General features: G+C 39.2%; 1 protein-coding gene across 8 annotated transcripts in view; it reads left to right on the top strand.

Moving 5' to 3' along the window:
• Window positions 1–16067, top strand: part of CSRNP3 (cysteine and serine rich nuclear protein 3) — a 114598-nt gene that overhangs the window by 80222 nt on the left and 18309 nt on the right. For all 8 annotated transcript variants that reach the window (XM_087732528.1, XM_087732527.1, XM_087732526.1 and 5 more), the window contains one exon: window positions 15082–15341. In XM_087732528.1, the coding sequence (XP_087588654.1) occupies window positions 15082–15341 (260 nt within the window). The remainder of the gene's footprint in view (window positions 1–15081; window positions 15342–16067) is intronic.

Below are 16067 nucleotides of genomic sequence, written 5' to 3'. Positions count from 1 at the left end.
CATATATATCTAGGAAGAATGAATTTATGGTTTGTCTTCGTGGTTTATGATATTTGTTTTAGGTGGTTATACTGTTTTAATAGTGAAATGCGTGTTTTAAAAAGCAGGGGTTTGCCTCCTTCAACTCTGTTGCATATAGATATCCCCACTGGAGTTAGTGGCTATAAAGCTGTTTTCTTAAGACTGTGGGCCAAGGAGTAGGTGAGGCTCCTCATCACTGCCCATACACAATGTGATCCTTATGTGGTTTAGACTGCGCCCAGAAATCATGTTTGTAGTGTGTGATATGAATGTTCTTGGAACTGATTCGCCTACCAAATGCTGCTGTGCAGTTTGAGCTAGGGTTTGGATGTGAGGGTCCAAATCCTCTTGGCTCTAGTATGGAATACTCCTGTGCAAAGGGTTACACAGGCACAACTTTTCAAATGTGTTTACACGTAACAATCTTGATGTGGTATATTATATTTAAGATGCAATACTAGTAGGGGATCTATTTTATTGAAATACTACAAAGGAGTAAGTGACCCAGTAAATCTCTTTGGTAGTACTAAGAAATAGCTTGGTGACAATATTATCTGCATGCTGATCTTTTAACTTTTGCATCTGTTTAAGGACTTAGATGATTATTCATCATAGACTGAAAGCTGTGCTTTTACATCAAACAGTCATTGCCACCCACATAGAAGACAGCAATTTTATTGTGAATACATAGATAATACAAAGAAGGCTTGTAATTCAGGGGAGAAACTTGGAAGTTGTAATACATGCATGTAACAATAAGCTTTGATTGTAATTGACACAATAAATAATTCAGTTTTTGAATAAAATCTGTAAGGGAAACTATAGCATTTCAGTGTTACGATTAATGATCCATATAACTGAGATATTTGTGGCCAGAGTAATAGATGCTTGCCTGTGCATGCACTCACACACACATATGTAGAAGTTGTACATACTACATTTTTTTAAATACATATATATATGTATCAGTCCGCAATATGGAAATAGAAAAGTAAATTGTTGCCTGTGCATTGATACTACTTTTTAAAAAGTATTGTCTTTAATATAGATGCAGCAGCCTAAATTCCAAGAAATCAATACAGAATAATCCCAGTATTATATAAGGCTGGTTTGGGAAGACGCAAATTGAACAGGTGGCCTTGGTGCTGCATTTGAATAGGCAAATCTCAAGGTCCTCAGGGAAAAGACTTTTGGAGACTAGTTTCTGTGCCACTGGAACGTGACATCTTTCAGTGTCTAGCATCGCTCTTACTGTAGTGCAGTGTACTTGGAGGGGCTTGATAAAGGTGATAATTTTTTAGTGGTAAGAAAATAGAGGATGTTGATGCTCAGATGAAGTCTAGAATGGAAAGGCGGTTTTATCCCTACCGAATTACTTGCGTCTTGCAGCCAGACTCTCTTCCAGCGTGCATCATTGTTTTGTAACTTTACCAAGGGCACTTCATGTTGCACCTGATGGGGAAGTCAGATTTTGTTGATTTATTATTAAAATGCTGCAAGTGAGATTTTTGCACCTTCTTCTTTCTTAATATTAAAGCATATCAGTTACTTCTATGTTTACATAATGGACATTACCAACTGAGCAGTGTTAGAAAACTCACTTAGCTAGCCTTAGGTACATCTGCTATGTGTAAGGGCAACTCTGCACTAAAAAGGTGAGTCTTAGTAATGATGTATGATAGCGAAAGTTAGTATGTGTTTGCAATAAAAATTAATCATGTTTATATTTAAAATAAATGCAAAGGAGTAAAGATACTTGACAAATGCTGAAAGATGGTTTTAACTTGATAACTGACTACCTCTAGAAAAAACAGGGGGTTTGTTGAGATTGGATTTTTATTTTGTTTTATTCTTCTTGCATTTTCTTGAGTCTTCATGTGCTTTGATTCTGGAAGGAATGTTTTAATTGGACAACTGGTGAAATTTTCATACACACAGGATTTGTTTTCATTTTGGTTTGTATCGGTTGGTATCAGTTTTGTGTGTGATGTTGGATGCTCTTCAGGACAGGAGCACTTTTCTTTGTATGTACTTAGATTTTTTTTTTTTAACTTCCAGATTTTTTAAACAATGTTATTTGAAAAAGCATATTTTGAGTTCTAGGCAGTGATAAAAAATGAACTGATCCTACTGAGGTACTTGGCCCTGTCTTGTCAAAGCAGAATATGTAGAAATTGTCAGTGTTCATATCTGATGAATACAGGTGTCTTACAGAGCTACTAAGTGATGCTCACTTGAAAACTACATGCAGATGTGTTGCACAATAACAAAACTGTTAACCACGTACATTGAAAGGTGTTTTGTTCATTCTTTAAACACATTTGTCTCCGAAATGAAAAGATAAGAGCTTTCCTATGTTGAATGTTTGAATCCGTACTTTCAAGTGCATACGGAAAGGAAGAGTTCTGTGAGACTTTTTCAGTAAAGAGAGTGAAAAGAGCCAGTGCAGAAGGGCGGCTGGCCAGATCCCTTGCCTCTGTTACACGCCTGAGTACCTCCTTGGTGGGGGTTATCTTTCTAAGCCATTTCCTGATGCTTTGTACCATTTTCTTTTCTCTTCTGTGAGACACTGTCTGATCCTGTGTACTGTCTTCCTTCTGGTCCATTTTCATGTAAGTAAATGTTCAGTACACACTGAACATTTATTACATTTTTTACCTCCAAATTATTATTACACAACGTTCAGTACACACTCTTTTGCTGACTGGGAATGTGCGGGTTGTGGGTTACCTGTAGTCAACACTGAGATCTATATGTTGATTCTTTACCTGAGCTTTTAAAAAACCCTGACACGGCCCTCTAAGTCTTATTTTTCCTTTCTAGTGTACCTGACAAAGAGAGAATTTTTTAATCACTTGTAGCTACAACTCTTTCAATGCTTCAGCAAGCAGGCAGTTTGTGTATAAATCTATCTGGAATAGCTGATGCATCTCAGTATTTACACAACCCTTGAAACAATATGTGTTGGGTCAGATAAACAGCAACCTTTCAGCTCTCCTGCTCCATTAGCCTTAAGGTCAGTATAACCTGCCAGCTAAATGAGGCACACAGCTGCTGTGGATCGTTCAGGTGGGGCAGAACCACCAGAAGATAGCTTTGATGTCAGCAATTAACCCTGTAGTGTGATGGCAGAAAAGACATGACTGAGATGTCCCTAAGTGCTATCCATTGTGACTACTACACAGGGATAAGTACAGTTTCTTTAACAATATATCCGTTTAAATAAATCAAGACAGCAATAACAACAACAAAAATCCCTAGCCTAAGTTACAGGCGTTTTTTTCTGAGTCAGGAAATTAAATTACAGTCCATAAAGCATAGACAACTGTCACCAGGTTCATAACCAAAAAAAAAAAAAAACGTAGTATTTTCTTGGTCAGGTCTGTGTGTATATACATCTGCACATTTTTAAATCTCTTATCAAATGGTGACGGATTGCCTTCATTACCACTGGCAGATATAATCACTACCATCTTTTTTACTTTTCTCAGTCTCTTGGGGTCATTTCAGTTTGATTCAGCAGGCCGTTAGTCACACCGCAGATTTACCTTAATGGATGCCAAAGCATATTACTAACCAGTCCATGTACCTGTCCCATTTCATGGCCTCTCCTCCATATCAGAAAGAGGGGTGTTCATCTTCAAGTAGCAGTCCAAGCATGCATATGCAGTATTAGTCAGGACTGAGAATACTTTTTCCCTTTTTCCTTAGAGGTACATGAAATACAGCGCGGGAGCACACCCAGTGCCATTTCAGCTCCTCTAAATTGCCCTGTTGAGCTAGGGCACCCCGCGGCTGCGTTTCATCGGCTCCACAGCCAGTTGTCTTTGGCACTGCCGGTCCGGACGTCAGTACAGCGCCCCGACAGTTCCTGCGGCTGTGTGTGCTGGGTTCCACGCTCCAGCGCAGGTGGTGGGGATTCTCCCTGCCCTACGGAGGTACCTGCCCCTAAGGCTTGATCTGTTTTTCCAATAAAGAAAAATATCCACGTTTAAGTTGCCGACTTGCATGCAATTGAAAGACATGGAAGACCTCATCAAGTCCTGTCTTTTGCACTTTGGTGCTAGTAAAAAATCCCCATACCACATTAATTACAGATGCATCTCTTAAGAAACATACTTAGAGGAGCTGCTGCTTTCCTCTGCCATTTCAACTTCAGCATAGTGTAGCTGAAGCTTTCCGAGTAATGCCTTTATTGCAGAGGCTTCTCCACCTGCAGAGGGAGGGAAAATCTCCAGCACCAGCTCATCTGACAGGATCAACAGGAGGTAGAGCCATCGCACAGTCTAGCTGATATCCTCCATCAATTATCTGTATCTTGCCATTAACACTATCGCTGTCATTAGCAAGGTTATCCTGCAGGACAGGTCCTGTCGTTCTGCTAATCAGGATACTGTCTTTCAGAGTATTGGATGCCTTAGGTTCGTTATGAATGTGGCTGGTCAGTAAGGGTTCTGAGAAAACCCTTCCGTCTCTTGCCGTCTTTTGGTTTTACCGTTAAAGATAACGAGGAATTTGAAAATACAAATAAATCCCCATTGCACTTCTTTCCATACGCCCTTAAAAGTACTGTTTTGAATATTCTAGAGTTGCTAACATATTGAGATTGCCTCATCTACGTGGCCATGCAGAACTCGGAAGAAGGTATCAAATCTTTTGAAATCCTTAGGAAGGTCTAGCTTGTCTTAAATTATCTTTTTGTGAAGGATAAAGTTTTATTTGGTGTGAGGTCAATAGCAGAAAGCATTACCTGAGCTTTGAGCTTAAGCTGTGAGTTTAATTGCTGGTTAATGATAGAAATCTAAATGAGTTAAAGTGGTGATGCTGGCTTATTATGGGAAAACACTTAGAAGGTGTAGCTAAATGCAGGCATTCTTTTTTCATGACATCTTGTAATTATTTATATTGCTTGCAACCAGGCTTGGAATTTCCTTGAATGAGGAATACGTTCTTGTCATTATTTGTTGACTCATGTTACGAAATGCAAACAGGTTGAGAGATTCTCCTTTTTGATTTTAAAATAAGTCGGCTCATCTGGGCAGTAAAAACGGAGACATGCAAAGCAAGTCACTGAAATGTATTGCAATGTCTTGGCTCAAGTACTCATACAGAATGATGGGGCAGGGTATGCCACGACAGGATCTTGCCTGCTGTCTTTCATCTGGAATAATGACTATTGTAGAGGGAGTTTTTAAAAAATGTAAAGAGGGGCTAGAAGGCAGGCTCCCACTGGTTTTTAGAAGGATTTGTGGAACTAATTCTACTTCTGTATTTTTAGAAAGGTTTTCTCCTATAAATTAGTGCATTTCGTGTACTGTACAGAGGGACAGCTTTTGCCTTACATGATGTTTTTGTTGGCTTAGATAACATAAACAATTTTTTTTTTGTTGAAGATGTTCATGACAGATACGCAAAGTATGTTTGCAAATGCAAAGCCACAGACAGCTAAATGGGTAGTTGTATTTGTATCAAATGGCTATTCACCCCAGTCACCCATAAGATGGGACAAAGGATTGCCTGTAGTGTTTTAGGAGAGTTCAGCAAATATAGTTGTTATGCATGGGTGTTCTGCAAGGATCGGTGGTAGCGGCTTTCCTCCTCACACTGTTCGAAGCTGGGGCCAAGGTCAGAAATAACCATCTACGAAACAGCAGCTGGCATTTAGAGTAAATGGTGAGGCAGAGAGCAGTTAACCGTCGCCACTTCTCCCTGCAGGCTGATCGTATTTGTGGAATGGAGAAACTGGACTAGCATGATGAATGTCACAGAAAAGCATTCTGGAGATAGAGGGTGCTGAGGAAGTAAACTTAAAGCTTTCACTGAAATTTTAGCAGTAAAGTTCCAGCTATTAGCACGCATCCCAAGAATTTAACATTTCTGTGAGATTTTAGACAAAACTCTGACAGTGAGGGAAAATGTTTAACTAAAGTACAAATGAAAAACCTCTCCTATTCATGTCAAACTTGTCTTGTGAGCTAGTATTTTTCAAAAACCTTTTCAAATGTGACATACATAAATGTAGCATTAGGCAAGCATTCCCATCGAGCCCCTCCTGTAAGGTGAATTTAGCTTTGGCTTTACCCAAGAGGAAGGTACCAGAAGGATGGAGCAGCGAAATGCTACTAGGGTAGGTGTCGCTGTTCCACAGCATTGTCCCTGTCCTGTCTAATTTCCACTACTCTATTTACGCCTCTCTGAGTCTGCAGTTCCTTTCAAAACTTCCAGGTTTGAATTTATTTTAGAAAATGCCTCCCTGCCCTCAAGCCCACATGTTTCTTTGGGAGGGTATATTGTATATCCAGCATTTGTATATTCAGCATTTCCTCTTAATGTGGATTTCCAGCATGTAGGAAAAGTGTTTCATCATTCAGCGTTTAAAATTTGTAACTGTAGTGTATGGAGACTCTTAGAAAAATATCTTTTGGGAGGCAATGGGATAGAAGGAGAGGTGGGAGACATAGGTAGAAGCAGTTTCTGGAGTATGACCTTTTCCCAAGTTTTTGTTTTCTATGAAGATTGTGAAGGAAGCTGGCTTTTATAAGCGATGTTCTGACCTGGATTACCATGATGGATTAGGCTTTGCTCTTCTGCGGTGTTAGACTTGATGAAACACTGCGTGGGAAAGTCGTGGAGCAGGTGGAGAATGGTGTTAATCCTTCTTGCCATAGTGGTTTATATGGCACTAAGAGTATGTAAAAAGCAGACAAATGGGTAGTAGAGTATAAGAAAAGCAGCGTTTCCTCTGGGCTGAGATAGAGCTTTAATCCAAAAGGCTGCTTCATACACATTTTTTTCCAGCCTTTTGAAATTTTCATATGCCTAAGATATTTCTGCCCTAGTGACAATGAATTGCTTTGCCCTCATTGATGCAAGAGTGCTAGTAATCTGCCGGGTAGCCATATGGTTCACATTTATTTTAATGTGTCTTCGACATCAGGAGAATAGCTGAGACAGCAGAAGAAAGTGCTTATGTCTTGGAGTTCAGCCAGAACTGAGATTATTTATGTTTTGTAATCAAAGAACTACCAGTTTTCTCAGTAAAAAATGTTTGAAAAACGTGATGGGCTAAAGATGTCGTTCCTATCAGGATTTTGTAAAACTAGGAAGCAGGCTTTGCATTTCAGAGATGAATACAGCTGCAGCGGGATCTCTTCCCCAGTGGGGAGGTCTGTTTTGGCCACTAAACAGGCAGAAGGAAACGCTCTGTCTTTCACTGGTTTCACACTGCTGTAGCTCCGCTGCCCAGAGAGCAACGTCAGGATGTTCAAAGGCAAACGAAAAGTGCAGATGTATACTGCGTTATATGTATGTGAGAGCAGTTGAGGAAAACTTCGTTTCAGTCTGCCAGCACATTATTATTGTTGCTTGCCTATTTCATCAGTTATAATTTATTCATATGCAAATGAGACTTGGATGTTTCTTATAAGGATACACTTGACTGCTAGTGTAAATATTGATTTTCCCCTTTGGAAAATTACTTTTCTTGGGATTTGGGAGTTCAATGGGCCCATGATGACATCTGTTACCAAGACATAAGAAATATATTACGAACAAATACAATAAACACTGAATTTTTCAAATGTGGAAAGAGTTGGGAGGGTTGTCTTTCATTTTTCACAAATTCACAAATAGATAAATGATGGTTATTCTCAGGGGAGAGAGCAGAAAATACAGCTTGAGGTGGAGGAGGAAGGGGCACCAGAAGCAGCTGCAGAACTTCTTACCAGCCGCGGGAGGAGGCAGTGGCTGGAGGTGCTGGGTGCGGGTGGCACCCGCCAGTGTCTTCGCCTGACGCCTCTGTGGGCTGGGGTCTTCCTGGCGCGGTCGGTTCCTGTGGGTGGGAAGGGCTGGCAGATAAAGAGCTCACCCCCGGGTGCAGGGGTCAGTCGGAATCTCCTCTGCTTCTAGCTTTCCACTCCCCGCTTTGAGAATACCTCGGTGTGGGGTAGGGAGAGGAAAGAAGGGGGCACAATTTCAGAAGTTAGAGAGCTGCTGATACATAGCTTTGAATAACCTGTGGAAAATGAGCGAGTAATAAAATTCTTCAATCTCCCAATAATACATAAAATGAAAAATAATTTTTTCTTGCAATACAGAAGGTAAGTGCAAAAAATCTTATGATGAGCCTGTTGGTAGGAATAAGGTGATGGCAACCATTATTTGAAACTAACTTAGCAGCAGGACTTGGTTTCTTCCATATAACTACAACACTAAGGAGGCAGTCTCTAGCCATAGTGTTCTAGTTACATTAAAATATATTATGAAAATATTGACACTAATTTGTTACAAATCTGTGTATTGCTACATCTTTTTTCACCCTTGTCTATTCACACATTCCTCTAGGTATATGTTTAAACTTTTCTGCCATGTGAATTGCTTCATTCTCTTTACTTAACTGTTAATGAACGAAGGCCCTTCTTTATTCTCTAACCTCACGTGACTTGAATGACTCTCCTTTTTCTTACCTTCTTTGTTGAGGAGTCTTTTTCCAAACCCAGAAACTATTTCCTCACTTACTGTGTGTGTTTGGTGACAGAATTCCACCACAGATCAATGCTTTGTACAACATACTTTAGCCAGGATGAATCTGACAGGGAAGTTTTATTGTCAAACCGCTCTTCGTAATATTTGTCCTTCTCCCATTAATCGTCATTGTGACGGAGATCTATGGGACACAGCAGCCTAAGCGAGAAAGAACAGCAGCCATGGAAGCTATTCTACAGAACAGTTTTATTTTTTAAGGCTGCTGTTATTTTCATGAGCGCTCTATTTTTTTTTTTTTTTACATTGATACATTCTTCAGTTTTGACTTTAAAGGGTTTTTTTTAGAGTATCTTTGAAAAATGAATTAGTGGGGCCTCCTGTTTCATGCAGACATATGGGACACACTGTCTGGAAAAATCCATTTAATGCACTTGATCAAGTACCTATAAGCTTAAAAAAAACCTAAGGAACACTTAGTCTTTCTGGAAGAGGATCCATAAACCATCTTGTATGCCACTACTGTTAGCCACTGAGTGATAAAAATTGTGCTTTTTGTTTTGATAGATAAAATGTTACCCTTTTAAATTGCAACCATTTTAATAAAAATGATGGTAATAAAAGTTATGACTTAGTGTCCCGATGTAGGAGATGGTCCTCAACTATGTGTATAATTTACCACCTATGGAACAACCATAATGATGTTTGTGTGTTTATTCTATTTTTAATCTTTTGACAGTTGATCTCCCTGTGTCTGGTAAACCCCAGGTTGGGTAAGACAGGCTTACCCAGTCAAGCCTTAATCTGTGTAATTTGGAGGGGTGGCGGTGGGGGGCAGTGGTAAGCTGTAGAAAAAGGTTGTCTTGAATTAGACAAAGCTTGTTTCATGTCAGTGTGCAGCCTTATGAATAAATCACTGAAATCTCAATTTCTTGAATGACTGCTAGACAGTTACCTCTATTCAGTACTACAGTCGATGACTGAAAAAGGGCCTTACTGAAATATTGAAAACTGAAGAGCTATAATAAAGAAACTTCATACCTAGCATTTAGTCATTGCGCCATTCTGCAGGTCTCTGGCTTGCCATACAGGCGTTCTTAAATTTTGGAAACCTTAGAGATTCCTTGTGTGTTCAATAGCCAGAGAAGTGCATAAACCAGGAATTGTGCATAAAGAGAAATGGCAGAAGTATCATATGTAGTCATGAAATAAATTATAACTGCTGTGGATAAAGAGAATTGTTACGAGGGAGAGAGTTTAGTAACTGAGAAAAAGATGAATAAATGCATCCTACTGTGTGTGCGTGCAGGCACATCATGAGCGAAGATAGCAAAAGGGTGAGCACAAAGAGCAGGTTGTGTTTCCAGGATGTGTTAACCATGCTTGGGTTAAACAATTGTTTGCTGTTAAAGGTTTTCCTTTAATTCTTTTGGCCTCACCTTTAGGAATGTTGTTTACAGACGACTGCCAGTTTTGCCTTAAATGGTCTGTGGTGCAGACGACCTGTGCTGGGGCCGTTAGCTCGGGTTGTGTGCTGCATGGATGGGGCTGTGCTGTGTCCAGATGCGGCCCTGAATGTGCAGCAGCTGCTTTTGCATGGCACGGAGCTGGTAAGCCTCCAGGACCTGACTTAACTCCATGAGGAGGCAGGCCAGTTGAAAGCAGGTTATTAAAGTGGGCTTTGCTCTGCTAAACCCAGAAACTGAGCCACTCAAATGTCAAATGCCAAAAACCAAAATTTCAGCAGTTGATATTATTTCAGCTGAGGAATTCTGACAGTCCTGTTTGAAGATATCTATGTCTGAAGACCATGTTCAGATATAGTGACCTTTTCTGAGAGATAGGTCTGTAGCAGTAATTATGTTCTCAACAGTATCATCTTTCCCTCTGATTATACATATATTTTATGCATTACAATACTTATGTATCTGTCAAAAATATTTAATTCCATATAATCTTGAAACATGGAACTAAAAATTATATTGTTTAAATACATGAGAATGGACTATTTTTTTCCTTCCATGGAATATATCAATCTTGTAGTATATAAATGTGTTAAAGATGATGTGTGATCCATAGGACAGTTTTAGGTGATGGTGAATATTCCTGTTCCCTCTGGCATCCTCACTCGCCAGGAACTGCTAGACCCAAGGTGGTGGCGTTCGTTTTCAAAAACCACCCTCTAGTTCCTGTTGACAGTGCGTGTCCAGTAGCTGCTACAACAGCCCAGCTCTGCCTAGCAGGCTCTGCCTGGAGTCGATATCACCCTTTTTGCACGGAACAGATGATAGGGGCATCCACTGGTAGCACTTGTTGCACAGGCAGATGGCACAGAAATACTTTTTTGAGACTGGCCAAGCAAGGAAGCTGTTACTAGATCTCTTCTGGGAAAGTGTGGTGTTTACACTCTTTGGGTGAATTTTTAGGTTAGGAGCTTTTGCTTCCCTGCAAAACCTTTGAAACTGGCTCCACAGAGGCATGCAGGCCTTGCACAATCTGTGTCCCTCATTCTGAAAGGAACTTACTAATTGATTAATGTCAGTAAATTTTGACTGGGCATATGCTCATGCTTTCCGATATATCAGAAAATATGTATTTGGTATGTCCTTCTGCTCTGTCTTGAGTTAAGCAGTGTCCTTAGCAGTAATTACAACTGATTTGAATGTACTATGTGCATGCAAAACAACATACGCCCCTGACTCTTGATAAGATGATCTGAGAATCTGAGTTCTGGTTGGCTTGAAGCAAAAGGACTGAATGAGTTATAGAGCACTTTGTCCCTGATGTTGAAAAATGTTCAGCATTTCCATTCAGTATCTAATAATAATTTTTTTAGGTCATGTTAAGGCAGCACTCTGCTCAGAGATTTTAGGAGGTGTAGTAGAGGAAGAACACGGTGCCTTTGCAGTACCGACTGTGCTTCATTTCGTGTCCATGGTTACTGAGGTCGTCGCAATTCTCCAGTCCCCTCACTGACATCTCTAATCTGTGCTTTGGGGTAATCAAATAAAATCCTGTAAGAGTTTGCAGTTCCTGCCTGATCTGTTCTTGTAAACAACATTCTCATAAATATGAATATATTCTGACTACTTCCTAGCAGTAACATAGAAGAGATGACTATAGAGTTATTCACAGAGCCTTAGCTCTTCCCTTTAATGAGCTCTTGTGTGAGACAGAAGCAAACCCAAAAGATAATATGTGTTTCAGAAAAAAATAGGCACGTGTAATCTAAGGGCTCTGAATGTTTACATGCTTGTTTACTTACACAGATTATCATATAATTTGTCTGACTCGGAACTATAACGTTAATAAATAAACCCATGAACTTTAATGACATTTACAACAAATGCATGTCAGCTCTCACGCTGTCTTCAACCCAGTTGTTTAGTGCTGGATTTCTAGTGCTGGTGGTGTTGCAGTTACATTATGCCAGCATTTTCTTGAAGTTCATCTTAATTCTATTTTAACACAGTTTTTGTCAGTGATATATTAAAAAAACCCAAACAAACAACTCTGATGGTGTGGCATTGATAATTTAATTGCTAAAAGTGATAAGAACTATAAAAAAGTTGAAGAAATGCATTAATGGGTTCTTTAAGACAGCTCATGACAACTACAATCTTACTGAGAGAGACTACTGACCAAATTTTTAGGCATAAATGTACAGCTATGTATGGAAATCATGTTCTAAATTTTGACAGCACACACATGGACAGCCCCACCCCTCCCCAGAAATCCACATAGTGGAAAAGCTTATTCATGTAATCTAGTTTTTATCATAGATGACCTTCTTTTTTTCAGCTGGAAGTAATTAGATCGCAGAGTCTTCTGCCTAGCTTCATTTAACTATTAATATTAGTGTATAGCGTGTGAATAAAACTTAAGGTTAATTTCTGTATGTACAGAAAGTAGTATGAAAGTAGTATGACTTCCATAAAGAGATAGACAGACTTAAAAAAATGGAAGGACTTTTATTGCAGCATTTGGTATTCCTGCCAGTAAGCAGCCGTGTCAGGGGTTCCATAACTAAGGTCTAAAACAAATTACTATAAACATAGACCTTATCTGGCAGATACTGAAGTTTACAGGTGAAGATTCAAAGGCATTCACTAGCTTGTGCAATTTATAGGTACAATTACCTTCTATTTCCACATGAAGCATATATATATTTTTAAGATTAACCTTCTATCTTTTCTTCCCTTTAATATTTTACTATAGTTTTATCTCTCGTTCCGTTTGTGGCTGGTTCTTTTACTTGGTAAAAAAGCTGCTTGCCCTTCAGTAGCTGTCAATATTTCTTCCAAAATAGAGGCAAGATCCAGTTGAGATCCAGTAACATCAATACTGTTATATCAGAAATTGGATACATCCCAGAATGGTTTAGATACCTCCTTCAGCAGAAGCAGGATTTTTTTAATATGCACATTCCTGTGTGTAAGAGCACATAGGCAGCGAAGGTTCTGACTCAGAGTATTTGCTTTCATGCTAAATTGAAAGAGAATGTCACAATATCAAAATTACCCCATCTTCCAAACTCTAAAAATTTGGTTTTGTTAAAGATAGTTTTGTTTTGAAACTGTGGCATATACGAAGAAGCCCCCAGTACATTAAAACAATTTTCAATATCATGCAAAATTGACACACCCCTATCAACTAGTCTCTTCTGACAAAGTAACCCTCTTCCCCCACTCAAAGCTTCCTGTAAGTATTTTTGACAGGCTCTGTCGATACGAGATTTGCTTCAATTTGGATATAAGTTTAAACATGCCTAATGTAACAGAATTTGTCTTTTGATTCCTCTGTGTACATCCTACACCTTTTTTGGAACACCCTTCACTGGGAGCATGGAAGTGAATATAGGACCCGAGTTTATTTATCTGTTCTATATTTTTAATCTAACATACCTGCAGCATATCTGAAGAAGTGCATGTTACTTATATAGTAAACCATATTTTCAGCTGCTTGTCAGTATTTAGGAAAAAGAATACTATTTCAATGCTTTACTGAACGCCAGATAGTTTTATGGTTATGTCAGTAGGGCATACTGTCTGTAATTTGGTTACAGGACTGTATTTTCTAATATACTTGTTTTTCATATAGTTCAGTACATTATGCTGTTTTTTGGACTGAATTACTTCATGTAAAAGTTTGAGGGTTTTACATTTGTGGTGATTAACATTTCACTACATAATAATGTTAGAGAATGAACTATGTTTTAACTGTGACAATAAACCAGACCTGTTACGAAACCGAAGCTGAAGGCCAAGTGCTTCCAGTCTGTGGAGATGGTGCAGTTTTAGGTTAGCAGTGTACATCATGTTGCTCTTACTGCTTTTATAGAATGGCTCCAAGGCTTTTGAGAGTGGTCAGGCACCTTTTAAATCATTTTACTGCCTGAATTCTGGCAGTTAGGTCTCTCGTTCACACCTGCCCAATTGTGGCCTGTAAACTGCAAAGCAATGACTTATTATCTACATTCTCAACATCCTATTGCCATTTTGCAATAAATCAAATAAATCAGGCTCTTCATCTTAGAAATCAAGGAGTGTCTCTTATCTTTCTCTAATGGTTGTGTCCTGTCTCTCTCTTTTTTCCTCTAAAGGCTCACCACTGTTAGCAGTGAGAAACAATGATCGGAAGGAGTTACTAAATATCTGTAGAAAAAAGAACAATATTTAACAGCTAAAATTTGGCAGTTGTTTTTAAACAAATCCACTTCATATGATACTGCATACATGTCTAAGAAAAAATGAGCACAGTGTGAGGGGAACCAGAAAAGAATTAGAAAAGACTAGATTTAATTTTTTGTCAAAATTCTACACATTAGAATATATACATGCACACCCACGCATGTATTCAGTGGATGGCAGCAGAAAGAAGGATGAAGGTAAAGAAAAAGGAAATGGTTCTGATTGTTAATCAGCATTATTCCCATATTATTCTGTGATGATGATGATATGAATTTCTGAGACGGTCTGAAACACTAAACATATTGCCTTCATAGTTTTTCTAACACTAATTTCTCTCCTTTTAGATTATAAGAGATAGGAATCTTTTCTGCCAATGTAATCCAATGCTTTAAAGGTGTAGTTATAGATCTCTACAGCTAAGCCTTGCTGACAGAATAGTAACGGTGTATATAGACCTGTGAGAGACGTGGGTCTGCTGTTCCCCTCACCGCTGTCACACGCAACGTTGTTTTGTTCGCAGGGTTTTGAAGAGGAGCAAGTCAGTGGATCGCTGTCTGTGAGGTGGCACTGTGAAAGAAGTTCCTTTTGCTGGGATTTATTTCCTTCCTTGGTAAAAGGATAAAACATTTTTATAATGCTATGGGAAAACACGACTGTCCTGGCCAAGAGCTTCTCTTCTGAAGTAGACAATAGTGTTCATGTTTGTAGCGGTTTGTAATGGCTTCTAGGTTTGCATATGCAGTAAATATTTCTAATGTTATGTCCTCATTTAGGCTGCACACCTCTGAACTTTACATAAGTATGGTTAAGGTAAATGGAACGACACAAGTGACGAATTTGCTATATGACTGTAAGTTATCATTCATACTGTAATCTGCATCTGTTCTAGCTTCTTCAATCCTGAAGAGAGAGAAGCGGAAGAGAACAAAAAATGTCCATTTTAACTGTGTTACTGTGTATTACTTCACGAGAAGGCAAGGCTTCACCAGTGTTCCCAGCCAAGGGGGAAGCACACTGGGAATGTCTACTCGCCACAACAGTGTGCGCCAGTACACACTTGGAGAGTTTGCGATGGAACAGGAGAGGCTTCACCGAGAGATGTTAAGAGAGCATTTAAGGGAGGAAAAACTCAATTCCCTAAAATTAAAGGTAAAAAATTATTCAAGACTTTGATCCCTGCCTTATATGTTTAAATGAGCAGCGTCAGAGCTATATGGGCCCAATGGGTGTATTTTAAACAAAACCATTTCCTTTCTGTCATTCCATTTTCAATCAAACCAATGGCATTTTTTTTTTATTTTACTGAAGACATATTTTTGTTTGATATCACCAAGTGCTGCTGTAGCTCTTATCGATGTGTACCTCAGAGCGCTTTACAGGGAGGTTGTCGTTTACTCTGTTTTCTACAGAGACGAAAACAGGCAGAGGGTGGTGAAAGGTAGCCTTGAACAGGGCGTGCAGCGGAAGTCTGGAAGTGCCAGGAAGAGAATGAGTCTCCTGAGCCCTTGCACGGTGCCCTGTTAGACAAGGGAATGGGAACGTCCTAAGTACAGAAAGTGAAAGAGCTTATTTTCTTGGCCAACTTGAGCGAATTTGGCAAAAAGTAAGAAACAGTAATACTAAAAATGTTTTCTTTTTTCAGTGTACCAATTTCTACGACCGTGTGTCTTTAATATTTCACCAAAGGATGTCTGTGTTAACAAAGAAATGTGTCAGAGAAATTAACTGGCTGTATCAGTTTAGCTAGTCAGAACAAATCTTGGCTACAGTTTTTTGAAGGTGTCTTTTTAAATATAGCCTAAGAGAGGAAAGAAACTGTGTGCTTGAGTAGAGGAGGATGGAGAAGGGGATTGTGTTCTTGGAAGTGTCCCTTCT

Source organism: Nipponia nippon, unplaced genomic scaffold, assembly GCF_047370975.1.
Source record: "Nipponia nippon isolate SJK-2023a ecotype South Korea unplaced genomic scaffold, ASM4737097v1 scaffold_5, whole genome shotgun sequence".
In the NCBI taxonomy this organism is placed as follows: Eukaryota; Metazoa; Chordata; class Aves; order Pelecaniformes; family Threskiornithidae; genus Nipponia; species Nipponia nippon.
This window is presented reverse-complemented; position numbering and strand designations above follow the sequence as displayed.